The following is a 17667-nucleotide window of genomic DNA, read 5'->3' on the forward strand; positions in this document are numbered from 1 at the left end:
TTTCATTTGCAAGCTAAACACTGGACAAGTAATGATTAGCAAATGAATCAGTGACCTTTACCGGTACTAAGTCTATCTCAAGTATCTCCAAAACATATTTCTGAATTATACTGAGGCTAAAACACCAAAAGATTGATTACCATGAAAATAATTAATATAAATATCTTATGTTCATTCTAAATCTTCTTGTCATTCTCCAGTAAGTCTCATGCACCAATCCTTTCTATGCAGGGGTAGGGATGGCCTAGTTGTCTAAGACGCCACAATTCGCAACTCAGTGTTGCACCCTTTCGGCAAGCCCAAAACTTACTATCATGTGTTTGAATCCCAGTTCTCCCTGATTATATTTCTAGGCTTGTCAGCACCACACCTGTGCTTGTGTGTTTCACCAAAGTGGTTAACGTCTGAGACCTGCATCACTTTGGACTGTCCCCCCAACTGACATGCTGCGATATAACAGGAATACTGTTCAAAGCGGCGTTAAACCCAACTGACTCGCTCCTTCCTATGCCAAAGTCTCACCTCTTTATTCAGCTCCTCCACATCTGTGTGTTTCTGTCGGAGAGCCATGATGGTCTGGTCCCTCTCCTGCTGGTACTGAACTGTCTGCTGATGCAGTGAGGCGTTCTCCTGGACAAGGTGATCCACCTGCCCCTGCTCACCCTGCTGCTGCTGTAGCAGCGTCGTCAATGTCCCTGTCTTCTCACGCAGACTCGTCAACTCAAACTCCTTCTCTCTCAGGGACAAAGTCAGCTGATTATTGGAATCTTTCAACACCTGAAGTTCTGAATCTATTTCGGAGGATTTCTGCTTTGTGGATACACTTTCAGTTCTGAAGTCTTGGAGTTCTGTTTGTAAACCCTGAAGCTGAAATGTTAAATTATCAGCCTGCTTTTTAAAACTAGTCCTCTCAGCTTCTTTACTTGACACAACACTTTCCAGCTCATGAATCTTCGAAGACAATCCTTGAATCTTCAGGTCTCGATCATTTATTTCCTGCTGTAGTTCTGATAACCTGTCCTGACATTTCTGGAGTTCCACCATCTTGGTATTATACGTTGCCATGTCAACCGTTTCACTCATGTTAGACCTTCCCAACAACTCACCATACTTAACTTCTAATTCGTTATATTTCTGTTTATAATTTAATAGTTCATTTTGAGTTTTAAGCAGAGTCTGAGTTTTATCTTCAAACTGAGGAACAAGATTAGTATAGTTGCGATTTAGAGCTTCAAACTGTTCCGTCTGTGTGGACACTAACGCAGTAAGTCTCTGAATCTCATTATGATACGTCACACTCTCCTGATGTTTCTGGTTGAGGTAGGTGATCATCTGTTCTCGCTCAGCCTGAAATGTCATCATCTGCTTGCTTAGATTATCCTTGTCCTGGAGGAGAGAATTGATCTGTGTCCCTTGAGTTTCCTGAGAAGAGTCTTGCAGCACAGCCAGAAGTGTGTCATTTTTCTGTTTCAGTGCCTCAATCTCCATTTCCCGATCGCGAACGAGACGAGACAAGTTCTGCAATGCCTCCCTCTGCATGTCATCCACAGGATTCTCCCTGTTCTGAAGCTGGTGGTTGTCCTCCTGCAGCTTGTTCAGGGCGCTCTTCTCGGCAGTCACAACACTCATCAACCGATGCACCTCAGCTTTCAGGGAACTTGATTCTCGGGACTTCTCGGTCATCACTGCCATAATCTGTTCTCGCTCCATCTTCAAGGCCTTGACCTCATTCTCCAGCTTATGCACACTGACGAGAGACTTATCCCCATGTGACGTCAGGGACTTGGCCTCCAGCATTGTTAGCAATGAGGCATTATTGCTCTGAAGTTCCTGAATCACTAGATCCTTCTCTTGCAGGCGAAGCTGAAGTTCACCGATCTCTTTTGAAATCATCTCAATCTTGTTGGATGTGTCACCATCAAAATCATCCTTATCAACAAATTCTTCTTCATCCCACTTCCTTGATGGTGAAGTGTATTCTATTGCTGCCTTCTCTGGATATTCAAGAGCAGGGAGGCCTGGCTGAGAATCTCCTTCATTGAGTAATTGCAGCTTTTTAGCATCCACAAGGGATGAAGCTCTTGTCAACTTGTATTTCAAATCAGCAATTTCTTCATCCTTGTCTGCAGATTTCTCTTGTAGAATCAAAATTAAATCATCCTGTCTTGCAAGCTTTACTCTTTCTTCTTCGATTTCCCTAATATACCCTTCATGTTTTTCATTTAACTGAGTAATTCCTGCCTTGTGGTCATTAATCAGGGACTCCTGACTGTGGACAGTTTCCTCTAACCTAAATATTTTGTCTTTACATGACGCAAGCTCTTTCTCCAGCTCAGTGATTATCTCCAGCGTCTTCTGCTGATCCATTTCATCAGGCTTCTGTTGTTCCATGTTCATCTTATTCACCTCAATCTCTGTCCTTAATCTCTGAATCTCCTCCTTCGAATCAGCAAGGAGTTTCTCCATACCCTTCATGCTTTCCATGAGGACCTCCTGCTCCTTCAGATGAGCACACAACTCCTCATACTCCGAATTTAGCTCAATATTTGCAGACTTCAGTGAAGAAATTTCATCATCTTTCTCTTTCAAAATAGAAGTCAGCTGCAACTGGCTGTCGACAGACGTCTGCATGGTGTCTTTAGTCATGTCCAGTTCTGATTTTAAAGAGTTAATCTGAGACTGCAGATCACTGATTGCAAGCTCCTTCTCATGACAAGTCTGCATCATGGCCTGATGGTCTTGCTGTAACGCTGTGGCATCCTTGTCTTGGCTGCTCTGCAGTTCCTGGATGTAACTCTCATAATGTTTAGTCTGAGCATGGAGTTTGTCCTCCAACTGACTAATCTCCTTTTCAAGATTTACCTTGTCTAAGTTCACAGCATCAAACTGAGTCTCCAACACAGAGATTCTGTCGTGCAGAGGTTGTGATGCCTGCCGAGTACTTTCTTGCTTTTGAACTTCGAACTGCTCAGTTTGAACAGACAATCTCTGATTCTCAGCCAAAAGCTGAGAACATCTAGTCTTTTCATGCTCACAGGCAGTATAATACTCATCAAGTTTTGATCTCAGTTCAGAGATTTCATTTTGCAATTCCTCCATCTCTTTACTCACCGCCTCCTTCTGGGAGTTGTGTACCTGAGTTTGTTCGTTCCTCTCCTGCCAGTCCTCAATCTCGTCCTCAGCTTCTTGCAGTCTCTCCCTGAGGTCCTTGTTCTCCTCTACTAGGCGGGTGTGGTCCTCCCTCATCTCCTTCAACTTGGCCACCTTCCCTGTAATCTCCTGTTTCACTCTCCCAAGCTCCTCCTGGAGCTCGCGCTTGTCCATATGTAGATCATTCACTGCCACTGCAGCATTCTGACACTTCTCCTTCAAATCTTGAATCTCCTTCGCTTTATCAGACTCCATCTTCTCCAGTTTAGCCTGAAGCTCCTCAACCAGAGCCTCATCCGGTCCTTCAGCAGCATCAGTCAGGTCTTTTGATGATGAAGCAGCTTCCTCAATCTGAGCCCGGGACTTATCCAGTTCTTCAGTGAGGTTTACAATCTCTGTATCTTTTAGGGAAAGACTGGTGTTAAGGGTGTCGACCTGCTGCGAGAGGTCGTCCCGTATGCTGATGAGTTTGTCCATGGCCTGCTGATGCTGCTGGTCCAGCTCCTCCAGACTGGACTCCAAGTCCAGCTTCTCCTGTTCCATGGCTTTCATCTCCACCTCATGCTGCTGGACTCTCTGTTCCAGCTGCTGCTGCTGCTGCTGGGGAGACGCTACAACACAAGGTCAAACTGATGTAAGGACAACCAATCAAAACTGATATACAGTACATGTACATGTTTCAAGATGATAACTTACTACATAAAATAGACTTACAACAATTGTAGCGGTAAGACAGCTTCATGGAACTCGATCCTGATTTGGTTGTTTGTTATTCAATGTCATAGTTACAATATTCTAGCAATATAGCAGCAACCAGCATATAAGTGATTATTGAACAGACAAACCAGTAACAATTGCCAATGGGGTGCAATGACAAGTAATCAACGAAATCATGGAGCCTGACGAACCCATCAATTTAGTCCCTTCTTACGAAAAACATAGCTTACTGGGAACTTCTTCTAACCCAGAATCCCCATGGACGCTAAATAGTCTTACCTTGTTTTTCACTTTGTAGCGACTTCTCCAATGTGGATACATTGTTTTCTAAACGTTTAATCTTTTCTTCAAGTGCAACCTGCAAAACAAGACAAGATTGACAACAACAATATAAGCAGCGTTTATGAAACACAGAAACAAGAAGATCCTCCTTGGACACAATAAGCAAACTTTGTCCAAACACCTTTAACAGCAATCCAAAGTGTCAGTCAGGCTGACTGTTTTTTGAAAGTATTTATCCTATCTCACAATAAGAAAAATTCCAAGAAATAAATTATAGACAAAGTCACTTCGATCTTCAGATTTACTGGTAATGCCAATTTTGAAGAGCTCAGCCTGTCATAAGTGTACATACTGAGAATCATGAGGTACAAATACTGTATTCGACGTACTAAAAAGTCCCGCTCTAATAAGCATCCATGGTGATATTTGCTAACATATTGGCGAGTGAACTATCCCAATTAGCACCCCTTCCGATTGATCAATGTACACAAGACTTATTTATTCGTGTATAATACGCACTTGTGTGTTAAATGCACCCTTAATTATGGGCAATTTAATTCTGGACAATATATCTGTCGTGTATGATATGCACATACTTTTTCTTTAATATCATTTCAGGCTGTCAGCATAAACTACGAAATTTACAATCTTTTGACTCTGATTTTTTTCTCACCAAAATTATATTCTAACAAGAGCCCCCTATTTCTAATTTTGAGAGCGCCACGGACGCTTATTACGTTGAATACGGTAGTACGTAAAATGGTGCATGATGGATGCAAAGAGCCATGGGCAGGATCTCACCTTGTCAGCCTCCAGCTGATCTCGCTCCTCCTCCAGCTGCAGGTTGGCGTCACTCAGTTTTTGAGCCTGGGCAGCAAACGTTTCAATGTCGGCCTCTAGAGTTGTCTCCCCTGTCTGCAGCAGATCTTGGTGTTCTGCCACGATTGTCTCCTCGACCACTTCTCCTGTCTGAGAGTCCAAACACAGCAATGAGATACAATGGCTCAGGTTTCATGGGAAATGTAGTGTCACTACTTATTCTGAAAGAGCTGAAAATCTATTTGATGGAATTGACAACTCATAATATTCAGTACATTCATCTCTGCACATGACCACAAAAAGAGCCGATTTTTTGTAATGAGCATCCAGCGGTCAACAAAAGCAGCAGGCAGTTGATCAAGCAAAGTTACATCGTCTTCCTGTCCTCACTGGTCCATAAACACGCATCAACCCTTCTTTCCATCAATATTATTTTCCTGTTCAGGTTTCACTTCTAGTGGCTAAAGGTATAATTAAGTCGATCCTTGGATGATTATTTGTCTATTTCTATTCTCATGAATTCTGAAAAACTTGTTATTCCATAGCAATCCTAGGGGGAATAGGTTAGATATTTGATAATTACCTGAGTCCTCTCTACTGCCTGGGATTTCTTCTCCTGACGTTTCACCTCAGCAAGACCCTGGCATATAAACAGTTCAAATGAATAAACAATTCTAATGATGCTCAGATATTGTCAGTGTTATGGGCACAAAAGTGAAGGGTCCTTGTTGTAACACTAATGTTAAATAGTAGACATTGAGTGGACCCTACATTGAAATACCATAGGGCAAAACTTCAAGGTTCCCAAGACGCATATTAATTTCAAATACTGATTATAACAGCACACTTTTTCCAGACCCCATGTCTAGCATCATTCTTGCAAACAAATAAAACTATTACGGAGGCACTTATATAATATTTTTTACCGGTTTACAGCTAAATCAACCAAGATATAAATCACAGCACTAACTAACTAGCAGGTGGTCCAGTCATCTAAGGCACAGCAATTAGATGTGCAGAGTGGCATCCTTTGGGCATGCCAGAAAAATATCAGTGAGGGTTCGAATCCTGGTTCGCCCAGATTATGTTCCTAGGTTTGTGAGCACCATAACCGAGCTTGTGGGTTTCATCAAAGTGGTAAACCTTTGGGACCTGCCCGACTTCGGCTTCCAACCCACTTTAAGCTGACATGCCGTGATATAACTAGAACACTGTTTAAAGGGGCATAAAAAATCCAAGTCTCTCACTCACACCACTAACAACAATCACCTTCTGTGCAAGTGCGATGTTCAGTTCCATCTCCTTTTCCTGAAGCTGTTTCCGCAGCTGTAGTAAAACTTCTTCAAGAGATTCTTTCTCCAGCTGCCAATCAGATTTCACAAATTCGAACTGATCGATGTCTGTCTTATATTTGTCGACCTCTGTCTGGAGCTGTTCGACCTTGAGGTCAAGTTCACGATTCCTGCGTGAGAGTTCAGATATGTCGCTGCCATCAACTGTCCTGTGTAATAACATTGAACACCATCACCATATGCAGTGGGTATAGGAAGCCAGATGATAACATCCACTGGTTATATTGTATAACACATCAGGAATGGGCATTCATGCAAGTTTTTATAAGCAAAACAAAAAATAGTATCCCACAATTAATTCAAACCAAATGATAAAATGAGATTGCATTGCTATGAAATTCATTACAGATTCACCTACAGTCTTTGCATGGAGTTTACTCAAATAATCAAAGCTGAAACTATAACTTTTTATAAAAGATGGAAATGGAATATTTGTAAAAAATGTCCAAACTGCTAGAATACTGTTAATATACTACTCAAAAGAAGTCAAGAACACTCACTTTTTTCAAAAGATTATAGTTCATCTGTCATGGCTGGTGGGTATTGCAACACCCAGCCTTCCAATTTGCGAGTGTTCTTTAACTTGTTTTGAGTAGTATACATGCTGTTATTAGGTGGGATGTATAATGTGACCAAAGATGGGAATATGAAGACAAAGAAGTAGAATTAAAGCTTGAGAAAAACAAACAGTTGTTTATCTAACAGTTAATATCTGCAATAATGAATTATGCAACCAAGCTTGCTTTAATATGGACGAGTCCGTCAACTATTTTCACATGGATCGATTATTGTCATGAAGCTAAAATTAAATACTGCTTTGCAGGGAAGCTTTACATATGAAGGAATACCTGAGAACCAATATAGTTCTATAAATGTCTCACCTAACACTGCCAGTGGAGAGACTGTCGTTGAGGGTTGATACAGAACTGGATTCATCCACATCTAGAAAAAAAGGGGCAAGATATCACATCTGCAAATGGAACGTCCTCAATTAATTTATCCTCATACACTATCCTTATAAAACTGAATTACAATCATTTTTGAAATAATGGGCATTTGTATGGTGAAACAGGGGAGATAACTGACACTGACCATCTTGCAGCTGCCCCTTCAACCTGGAGATGGTGTCTTCACATCGACTCCTCTCCTGGGCCTGAGTGGTTGCTGCTCGCTCCAACAGAGTTATCTGTTCTTGGCACTTCAGATTCTGTTCTCTCAGGTACAGGTTTTCTTTCTCAAGTGATGCAACTAGTTCTGAAATGGGCAAAATAATCCTCATTATCAAAGAAATAATGACATAAAACGAACAACCACCAACATTGCCTAACATATTTTCTTGAGTATAGCACACATTTTTTTCCAAGAAACACACTTGTGTAGAGGGAAGTGTGCATAATACACGCCACAATGAATTTTAATGTTTTTGTCCCCAAATGCAAAGATATAACCTTCAGAAATGAAATAATGTACACTCTTAAACCTGTACAATAATAATCAGATGATCAAACAAATTAGTTTGTGTCATGCATATCACTAGGATGGCTATAGTTTTCCCAAAATTGAACAAGACTGATAAAAACTGGAACATAATGTAGTTGAAATCGTCTGCAGACTTGAAAGGTCATGAATTAATTACCTGCAGTGACCTGCTGATGACCGGGACTGCCGAGAGACTCCACAATGGCCGCTGCCTCAGTGGTCAGATGGGTACTGAGAGACTTGACTTCCACCAGATTAGACTTCACCTGCCCTTGCTGTGCACACATGAACAGCCATTAGACGTACAGTAGTGGACGGCAACATCACAGTAATGAAAACTGACATTTTACATTAACATGCTTCTCCTGCAGGACCAACAGTTCTATTTCATATTCATACTTGTCATTACATTCCTACCATTCCCTGTTTTGGAATGACACCTGCTTTCAAACAGCCATATTGACTATGATTTCTCCTGTTATAATGAGAGGTGTGACATCATCAAAGCTGCTGACTAGACAGTGCACACATCTGACTTGTCAACATTTGGTTCCTGTGAAGTACTGTATACCTATCAGAACTATCCATTCAGAATTTTTGTGCCCATGTCACGATGAGAAGGAAGAGTAAAATAGTGTGTATACTTTAATTTGACAAACATTCATAATTTGTCAAAAGGTTCCAGTTTTAATGACGACCTGCAACAATTACCGGTATGTTGAGTGAGTGAGTATGGTTTTACGCCGCTTTTAGCAATATTCCAGCAATATAACGGCAGGGACACCAGAAATAGGCTTTACACATTGTACCCAAGTCAATAATTGAACACGGGTCTTCGGCATGATGAGCGAACGCTTTAACCACTCGGCTACCCAACCACCCCACTAAAGTACCAAACCAATCAGGTGTTCGAAAACAGGTGATGACACTCGAGCAGTTTACAGTTACAGAGGACATCCCCTCTTTTATCAAGGATTATTTTTCTATCAGAATACAGCTGAATTCTGTTGCTGAAGTCATCACCTACCAGTATGAAAACAAATTTAATTTTGATTCACTCATCCCTCAAAATATCAGCAATGTCGTGTGAACTGTTTGAAAGTAGGGGATGAGAGGATAGTAAAATGCATCCATATTGAGAATCAAACAATGTTGGGAATCAAGCAGACGCCTAACCATTCGAGACCAACAGCAATGATGATTGACTAAGCCATTAGTGCCATTGATTTAATATATTAATCTCTTTACGATTCTGCATCTATTGTTGCATGTAGCTAACCTTCTGCCCCAAGACATAGATCTGATTGGCTAGTTTCTGCTTCTCATTCAGCAGACGGTTGCGTCTGCCTGCACTGTCATTGTCCATCTGGTGGCGTACATGCTGCAAGTCACTTAATACCTCTAAAGCATCAGCCTGGAACGGGGGCATTCATTGATGAATTCAAACAAAATATTGATTCAAGTTTCATCAGCAGTTCAGACAAATTAGTTATGATTTACATGAAAAGAGATGACGAAAAGGGCTCATTCTACCATGTGTCTAGTGATATTTACAATTAAAATTAAACATTACGAGGGATCAACAATGAAATGTAATTTATGTGCATTATGTTCTTCCTCCCAATGCAAAAACAAAGACACATTTTGAAACATAAAGGGAATTCCAAGAGTCAATACAAAGGTACCACTCCGTTTTCTTAGTTTTTGCGAATTCAATTTCAGTATAACTGACGCGGTCAATGTATGGCATGCAGAAGAGGGGAGACAACTCACTGATCAACAGTGCAGACGGACATGCTGCAAGAGCAGTATCAGGTCATGTGTGAGGCAGAATGTACATGCAACATAGACATATCTTTACTTCTACATCATAACACTGGAGACTAAGACTAGCTATCGCTACATTCAACATCACTCAGGGCTCTTGTCAAGCATATCCAGATGCAAACCATGCGTCTTGTTGTTGTTGTTGTTGTTGTTGTCAAAAAATAGTTCAAAGTGACACAAGAAGTACTGCTGCAAATTTTAGTCAGGAACATTAGCTTCAATCACAAGAATGCCTTACATATTATTCAAGCAAATTTTAGCATAGGCCCCCTACTACACAAAGAAATCTTGGAACAGCACCAAATTGATTGAATTTAACAGGTGCAGTAGTTTTCTGCAATTTCAGATACATTCCTAAGGAAAGTTGTCAAATGAGTGAACAAAGCTGAAATATACAAATACACTTAATTCCATGCAGAAAAGTAAGATGCAGCTGTCATAGTTGCATGCAAAGTTAGTCAAGGGGAGACAACTATCCAAGGGGAGATAAGTGCCTGCTGACAGTACATGGTTTGCATCCAGTTGCTCCAAGAGTCTCTGTTTTGCATCAAACAAAGATAGGCCAACCTGTCCGACTTCTTTTTCCAGTGAACTTTTTTCTGAGAGAGCTTCTGAAATATACAACAATGATAAGTAACAATGAGTCTTTTCAAGTCATATCTTAATGCTTAAAGTCAAAGCCAATGGGGGTTTCACTTTGCTTTCAAACTTATCATCTAACACCCCCTTCATCTTCAGCAGGAGTAATCTTCATATATAACTTATATAATTATTTCTAAAATCGAACATGATTCGGTTTTTCAAGAAAGTTTGCTTGATACCCCAATAAAATGCACATGCTTGTTTAACTAAATTATAAATTTAAAAAATCAAACATGAGTTCACTGAAGGCTATTCTGATCAATATGCAACAGCTGACTCACGTTCAAGAGCCTGCTTTAACTGTACAACGTCATCCCCAGCAGCTTGCTTCAGCGTCTCGAGCTCGGCCCGCTGGTCAGCGACAGTCGAGTCCAGGAGGGTGATCTTCTCTACATAGCTGTCTCTTTCATCCTGTAGTTTGCCCACCTCCGTCTGTAGTTCCTCCAACACTCCCTCCAGGTGGCGCTTTGCAGTCTCGATCTGCCATGTGCCATAAACAGATTAGTCTCTGCACATCTGCACAGGTTTGTCGATCATAGTAAAAGAACCATCATTTGTCCTAAAAGGGTTGTAACTTTGCCAACTTTGAAAATAATGACCTGATGAAATATCAGCAACAACCATTATAATTGCCAAATATACTACTAAAAAAGTTACGGACCACCCGATTCTTTCATATTACTATATTCAGCGTTAAAAATTGGCACTAGTCCTGTACTCCTTGCCAAACTGCCCAATGGTTAAGGTATCATAAGGACTGGTAGAAAATTGCCATTTATGAAGGGTTTTGCTATATGTTATCATTATAAGGACTAGTTGACTAAAAGTTTCTACCGCTTTGTATTTAATCTGTCATGGCCAGAGTAGTATATCAGCAGCAACTATTATAATCTCGACTGCTGTTCACACATGAACCCTCACCTTGTTCTTCTCCGTATTGACCTTGGACAGCTGTGTGTGCAGGTCTTGCAGCTCACGTCGCAGATCATGAACATCAGACTCAGAGCTGAGTCCAGCTCGGTCAGCCTCAGGCAGGTTGGATGATCCATGCCTCACACTGTCATTGTCCCGACCTGACAGACATTTCATCATATCATTCAACAACAGACACTGGGAAAGACCCTTACTTTGTCTAGTTAAGCTATCTTTGCAACATAGCAACAGTAATATTTACTAAACTGAACAAAACATCCTTCAATAATTTAATCATGGATGGATGCCATGTGGAGTACGCTAGATGCAGAAAATATATGCAAAATAAGTTGGCTAACTTGAGTTAAGGCTGAAAGGTTAGGGGGTTTTTTCCATCAAAAAGATAGATTCATAACATACACACATACTTTTGAGAATAAAAATATGTAACATTATCATAAAACACTGAGATTCACATTTTTACATCTTCTTGGTGAGATAGAAGTCGTGCCTGACAATGAAAAGTGAAAAAGCATGCGAAGTGAGATAATGTTACATCACTCACTTTCACTCAGCTGCTGCTCAAGTGCTGCAATCTGTCTCTTGAAGTCAGCCACCTCCTGTTTGTGCTTCTTCTTAATGGCAGCCATCTTGTCTGTGTGTACATCCTGAAGGGAGACAACTTCATGTTGCTGATGATCCCGGGCTTGTACCAGCTGATGTTCCAACTCCTGCAATAACAGAGAATCAAACAGACTTTAATCATAGCTTGTGAAGTCTCAATCAAAACATGACATACAAGCCAGTTTATTTGTAACAGCAAGTGTAACAGCTTCATTTGGGCATCAAGGGAGGAGGACAGTTTCAGAACAGATGAGAATGTAGTAAGCTGTAGTAAGCATCCGCCTCGAATAAGCGCCCTGAAAAGTAATCTTCAGAAGTGGCTACTTTGAAAACCGAAAAAGATCACATTTTCTTTTGTATATTACAAAAGTAACGCAGAAGTCGCATATAATTGCCTAGTAAATTAATGAAAACATTTTTGGTTTCATCAACATTTGAACTAAGTTTGAACTATTTTTGAAAACAAATAACTTTTGTGTATGGTTTTAATAAGCACACATTTGTCAATTTCCTATGCGCCCAGAACTTTTATTACAGAAAATATGCTAGACCAATTTATAGATTGTATTACCTGATAATCAATACATTGATCTGTTTTACAATATTTATTTTCATGTGAGTATTAAAGTAAGATTTAGACAGCAAAATTGTTATTTATGTGTAAAACTTCCCCCAGGATTGTCTCTATGACAAGGACATGCTCTACCACCACTGGGCTTCTCCCTTAATAGCTGAATAATGCTGAATGTGTCATTACACAGCAAACAAACAAGATACTCGCTTAATCCTTATCTCATTGTGTTTAACCTGGTTGACAAACTATGTCTAGGCCTAATCTATTTTATTTATTCTTTATAGATTTTCTCGGCCAGTATGCCAAGAAGTAGATAAGAAAAATTACAAAATGGTGTGATTAATCACCACTATAAAATTCCGGATATTATTTTTAAAATATCAGTTCACTATATAATCCAAACTTTGCCTTTTCACCTTTAAACTGCTTTTGAAAAGCCACTTGAAATAAACACACTTTCAATCAAATGTGCCTTTGGTCACGCTCCGATATGTTAGGTGGTAGTAAAATAAAACATCTAGAACTTGTAGGCAGCTAGGAGTGTATACTCCCCAGGGAGTTGATAATGATAACTGGAATGATTATGTATCCACTGGTAAGGGAACAACTAAACCGCATTTGAGCTGAGATATCTGGATAAATGCAGTTTATACATTTAATTTTATTTTAGGACTGTCCTCCTTATCATCATCAAATAAGAAGAAGTCTCTATATACCTTTGCTCTGTCTCGAAGCTGGATAATCTCAGCATTGCTGGCTTCAAACTGTTCATTACTTGTCCCGGTCTGGCTCTGAAAGAAGACACAAGCTTGATAATAACACAATATACGACACAACAACAACAAAACTCCATAGTTTTTGGATACTACTTTGTTGGCTTTTCTTGATTCAAAAATCCAAATACATTTACATAATCCATTAACTACCAATTTTATCTATCATACTCCATAAAATATTTCCATGCTAATCAACCTTCTGCAATGCTGTGCCAGAAGTCAATGAAAGAAAATTCAGAAAAAACATTGCACCTTCTCAAACTTAAATCTTTACAAGTTTCGAAAATTGTTGCGGTAAAAGTCCTATTTCCCCAGTGTGTTCATCCTGGAAGTAACGGAATTAAGTTTCAGGATAAACACTAGAAGTTGTCCAGGTGAGAATATTCACAGCAGGAATACCAGTCTGACGCAAGTCCCAACGAAACAACAAATCAATCTCCAAAAGTAGACTCTGTAGATCGGATTACATCCAGCTCTGCATTAAACAATTAAGTTTGACACTCGATGAGCAAAAGCTAATAATCAATTCCTGCTGCCTCAACCCAAGTCTCTAAGTGCAGTGGAAAGTTGGCCAATCACACACATAGACAAGATGGCTGCCTGGTTTCAAATTAACCAATTAGAATGGAGGTAGGGTGAAGGAGCACTCCATGAGAAAGTGCACCTCATGAAATGACTGTCACCATCTCCATACAGGTTGTAAGCAGTCCCAATGTGTTGATATAAGTGGAACCTTTCATGGCCGGCATGGTGGAGAAAAGATCTACATAGTTCCAAAATCAAAGTCGAATAAAAGTCATGAATGTGAATGTGTAATTGTTCAGCGAACCTGGCGTCACTCCGAGAGTGGTACGAGACCTGTCCTTCCCACATTGAGGCCGGCACTAACGCCACGCCAACTCGAGATTGATAACCTTGCTTCAAAGTTGGAGCAAAATTCTTTCCAATCTTAGCAACATGGACGTCCGGCAAGATAAATGCGTTTACGTTTTGATCAGGTGCCTCTTATCATCCAAACAGATTCATGAAGGGATTAAGTTCTTTTATCAGCAGATAAGGCAAAAAGTGGGTTATATGAAGGACATGGGCGTTGCGGCACCCAGACACCACAGCGAGATAGGGCACAGTCTTATGCAATAACCACCAGCAGGAAATCCCACGTCACCAACGGGTGCCCACTTATCTAGAACATCCTTGGACTTAAGCTTAAATACAAATGCTCAATTCCACCATAGAATTGTTGGCACTCTTGTCCTCTGATCTATGTATCCAAAGTTAACTTTCCTAAAAATCACTAAATCACTAAAATGTATTTAATCATGACTACACTTTATACATGTAAATTGACATTATTTTCCAAGAGCACAAAGTTCCATAAAGGTCAATATTAAAGACATGCAGTAAATGTCAATAACGATTTTTAGCTTCCTTTCTATACAATCAAGAACTGTCTATGATTCTTTGGAAAAAAACCCATGCTGCCATAGTTAAGTGATTGTGAGTGAGTTAATGCTTTCCGTCACATCGACAATATTTCAGCCATATCGTGACAAGGCATTAGTTAATCCTAACATCATAGTGAGTGAGTGAGTGAGTGAGTATGGTTTTACGTCGCTTTTAGCAATATTCCAGTAATATCACGGCGGGGGACACCAGAAATGGGCTTCACACCCTAACATCATATGTGCATAATCCACAGAACACTAACTCCTGATCAGAACTACAGACAATACTTTAGGGTAACTGGTCTACAAGCAAGTTTAATTCAAGTTCTGTCTGCCAAATCATATGTAATGAATCATATCTGCTAATGATTACTAATTACAGAGAAATGTCCCAGTTTGACACATGGTACTAATAAGAATGTCTAGAAATAGACTGAAACTGGGCATCAGAACGTGGACCACTGTCTCTGGTTAAGCTATTCAACAGCTTACATTGACAAAATGGTTGACTCATCAACCCAAACCCATTTCAAATGCATTAACCCCTAAGAATATTATGACAGACATTATTTGATTTATAAAATGTGTTTACATGCCAACAGCAGAAATTCTGCACCACTTGTACCAGTTAATATTAGAGTAAAATGTTATATTTAATACAATAGTTTAAAAACCTAGCACAAGAAAAGGTTTGAACTGGTTCTAAAAATCAGTATGATTCTATTTAGGACATCATGTGTTAGATCAGGGTGGATTTGCTTTGCTTTGTTCATGTGAACTTCCACGCATGGCAAATACACTTCCAGTATATTTGGTCATGAAAACATAAAGTGCCTACGTGACCCTTGAGTATTGAACAAAACATACCAGTCTATCCCACTGCAAGTCATGACCTGCGGTTTTCTCACAACCATTTGATCAGGACAATAAGGAAAGTCAAACAAATGGATCCTGAAGTCTCAATGTTAATCATTTATTTTCTAATCACAAGACTACACTCAGTATTTACCCAATATTGATCACGAGAAATACCACTTTGACCCAGCCTTATCTCACAGTGCTACACCAGGAGGCTCAATACAAACACATCATCAACTCTCAATACATCATACAACTTACACAACACGGTTGCATATTTAATCAACAAACACTATTTAATAAATGCCACATATGATGTGCAAGGTATCATATTGACCTTAAACCCCTTATCTATTCGATCGAAACTACAATCACAACGTATATTTGAAATCTGATGCCACTACTAAATTATCTGCTTAAAAACTGCACCAAACGATTTCATGACAATTTATTGTCTACATTTAATAAAATAATCATCTGTCATTTCAGGATCGAAACCATGTACTGTACCAAATTAATCACAAGAAAAGCTAACAAACGCAAAACAAACATGGCGCTAATTTGTCGATCGAGTTGAATTACACGTGTAATGGTCGTGTTGCAACATGTCATAGTGTCGACGTAGTTCAGCTAATTCTCAGCAAGTCGATGACGACTGTTTGTTCAGTGTTGGTGTGCTATCAAGCGGCCCTCCACATTGGCTGAAGCTTGGTTTATCTCCGTGGTTTCCGACATATTACAAACACTGCGGCCTGTCACCACACACACAAACTTAATGAAAGTTGGAGACACACCTTGCCAACGTTTGTGTCAAACAATGCTGTTATCACGCATCGTCCTAGTCGTGTTCCTAAGCTACCCAGAGTAACAGGATAACACGGTTAATTACCCTACCTGCAAACACAGCATATGGCCAGGCACATGGGTGATAAGTGTTACTAGTTTGTGCATGAGAGATATGCCTGTAGCTGTGTTACAGAGATGGTATATTTGCTCATTACAGTGCCAATAAGTGTGTGAGAAAGTCTGTCACTAGGGTTTTCTCCAACGACACTGTAACTGAAAACAACCAGTGTTCACTGACATTTATTTATTCCATAAAATGACGTTTGAAGTTATTGAATAATATTGTTGGAAATTATGTTTCAATTCCATAACCTTGTTGAGAGTAAACTACACTTGTATGGTAATGTCAAATCAAGTGCAGTAAATTAAATATTCTCCACCCCGACAGGGATACGGCTCATATCCAATACCAAGAGAACACAGAGAATGGACTTCACAATGCGTACCTGCAGATGACCTGTGAAGGGACCTAGCCAAGGTGTTGGCCATGATGGCCAACCACAGGCCAACCACAGGACTACCCAATTATATACTAGTCAAGAAAGTTAAGGAAATACCCAAGGATGTCAGATGAGTGACATGCAGAAAGCCCCCACCCCCAAATTTAACTGATTCCATACAAATAGATTTCCAAAACGTTATAGCGAAATATATCCCGTCAAGAAAGTCAGTCAATACCCACTAACATTTGCATCAATAACTAATATCTTTACTATCTATACTACTCACAAGAAGTTAAAGAACACCCGATTTGTCCTATAATTATAGTTAATCTGTCATGGCATTACAGATCAACTATAGCAACATGAAAGAATCAGGTGTTCTTAACTTCTTTTGAGTAGTATATTTGTAACAGCCATTACTTTTACGACCATGTATATACTGAAATGAATGAAAAACTATCCAATGTATCCATTGCCCCTAAATAGAAATATGAAATAATAACACTAAAGAAGTAAATCCAAATTTAATGGGGAATGAAATAAATGAGAATACATACCTATAATCATGATAATAATGGTTAAAGATTTCATGGAAGATACCCTAATCACATTAATGTCAAACGGCTTTTTCAAACGTATGCACTTGAATAAACCTTCTATTCCCCGGAGCCTGCGTGTGATAGTATTGTGTGAACTGCACCGACACTAGCGGAGACATGTGTTCATGTGACTGTGTGAACATGGCCACACCCAACATCTGTGACAGATGTAGTAAATGACACTATCACACTGTAACAAAGTACAGGAAGCAGTAGTATCAACAATGGAGGCAATATGTCCCGGGCGCGGACACGGGTCCACAAAACATCTTCATGGAATTCTGCATCCATCCCATTAATTTCACATTTATATGATCAAAGC

At 39.8% G+C, this 17667-nt stretch overlaps 1 protein-coding gene across 5 annotated transcripts in view; it reads right to left on the reverse strand.

The window, feature by feature from the left end:
- The window catches only part of LOC139442539 (thyroid receptor-interacting protein 11-like), a 78863-nt gene that overhangs the window by 9827 nt on the left and 51369 nt on the right, over nucleotides 1-17667 (reverse strand). For 3 of the 5 annotated variants that reach the window (XM_071223357.1, XM_071223359.1, XM_071223360.1), the window contains 13 exons: nucleotides 13095-13169; nucleotides 11746-11911; nucleotides 11190-11341; nucleotides 10550-10748; nucleotides 10194-10237; nucleotides 7957-8074; nucleotides 7413-7574; nucleotides 7202-7262; nucleotides 6238-6469; nucleotides 5552-5608; nucleotides 4951-5118; nucleotides 4147-4225; nucleotides 523-3761 (listed from right to left, as the gene is read on the reverse strand). In XM_071223357.1, coding sequence (XP_071079458.1) covers nucleotides 523-3761; nucleotides 4147-4225; nucleotides 4951-5118; nucleotides 5552-5608; nucleotides 6238-6469; nucleotides 7202-7262; nucleotides 7413-7574; nucleotides 7957-8074; nucleotides 10194-10237; nucleotides 10550-10748; nucleotides 11190-11341; nucleotides 11746-11911; nucleotides 13095-13169 — 4752 coding nt within the window. Of the gene's footprint in view, nucleotides 1-522; nucleotides 3762-4146; nucleotides 4226-4950; nucleotides 5119-5551; nucleotides 5609-6237; nucleotides 6470-7201; nucleotides 7263-7412; nucleotides 7575-7956; nucleotides 8075-9078; nucleotides 9214-10133; nucleotides 10238-10549; nucleotides 10749-11189; nucleotides 11342-11745; nucleotides 11912-13094; nucleotides 13170-17667 lie in introns of all 5 variants that reach the window. The other 2 variants (XM_071223356.1, XM_071223358.1) reach the window with 2 other exon arrangements.

This window comes from Haliotis cracherodii, unplaced genomic scaffold (genome assembly GCF_022045235.1).
Source record: "Haliotis cracherodii isolate W230 unplaced genomic scaffold, xgHalCrac1.p SCAF_5, whole genome shotgun sequence".
Lineage (NCBI taxonomy): Eukaryota > Metazoa > Mollusca > Gastropoda > Lepetellida > Haliotidae > Haliotis > Haliotis cracherodii.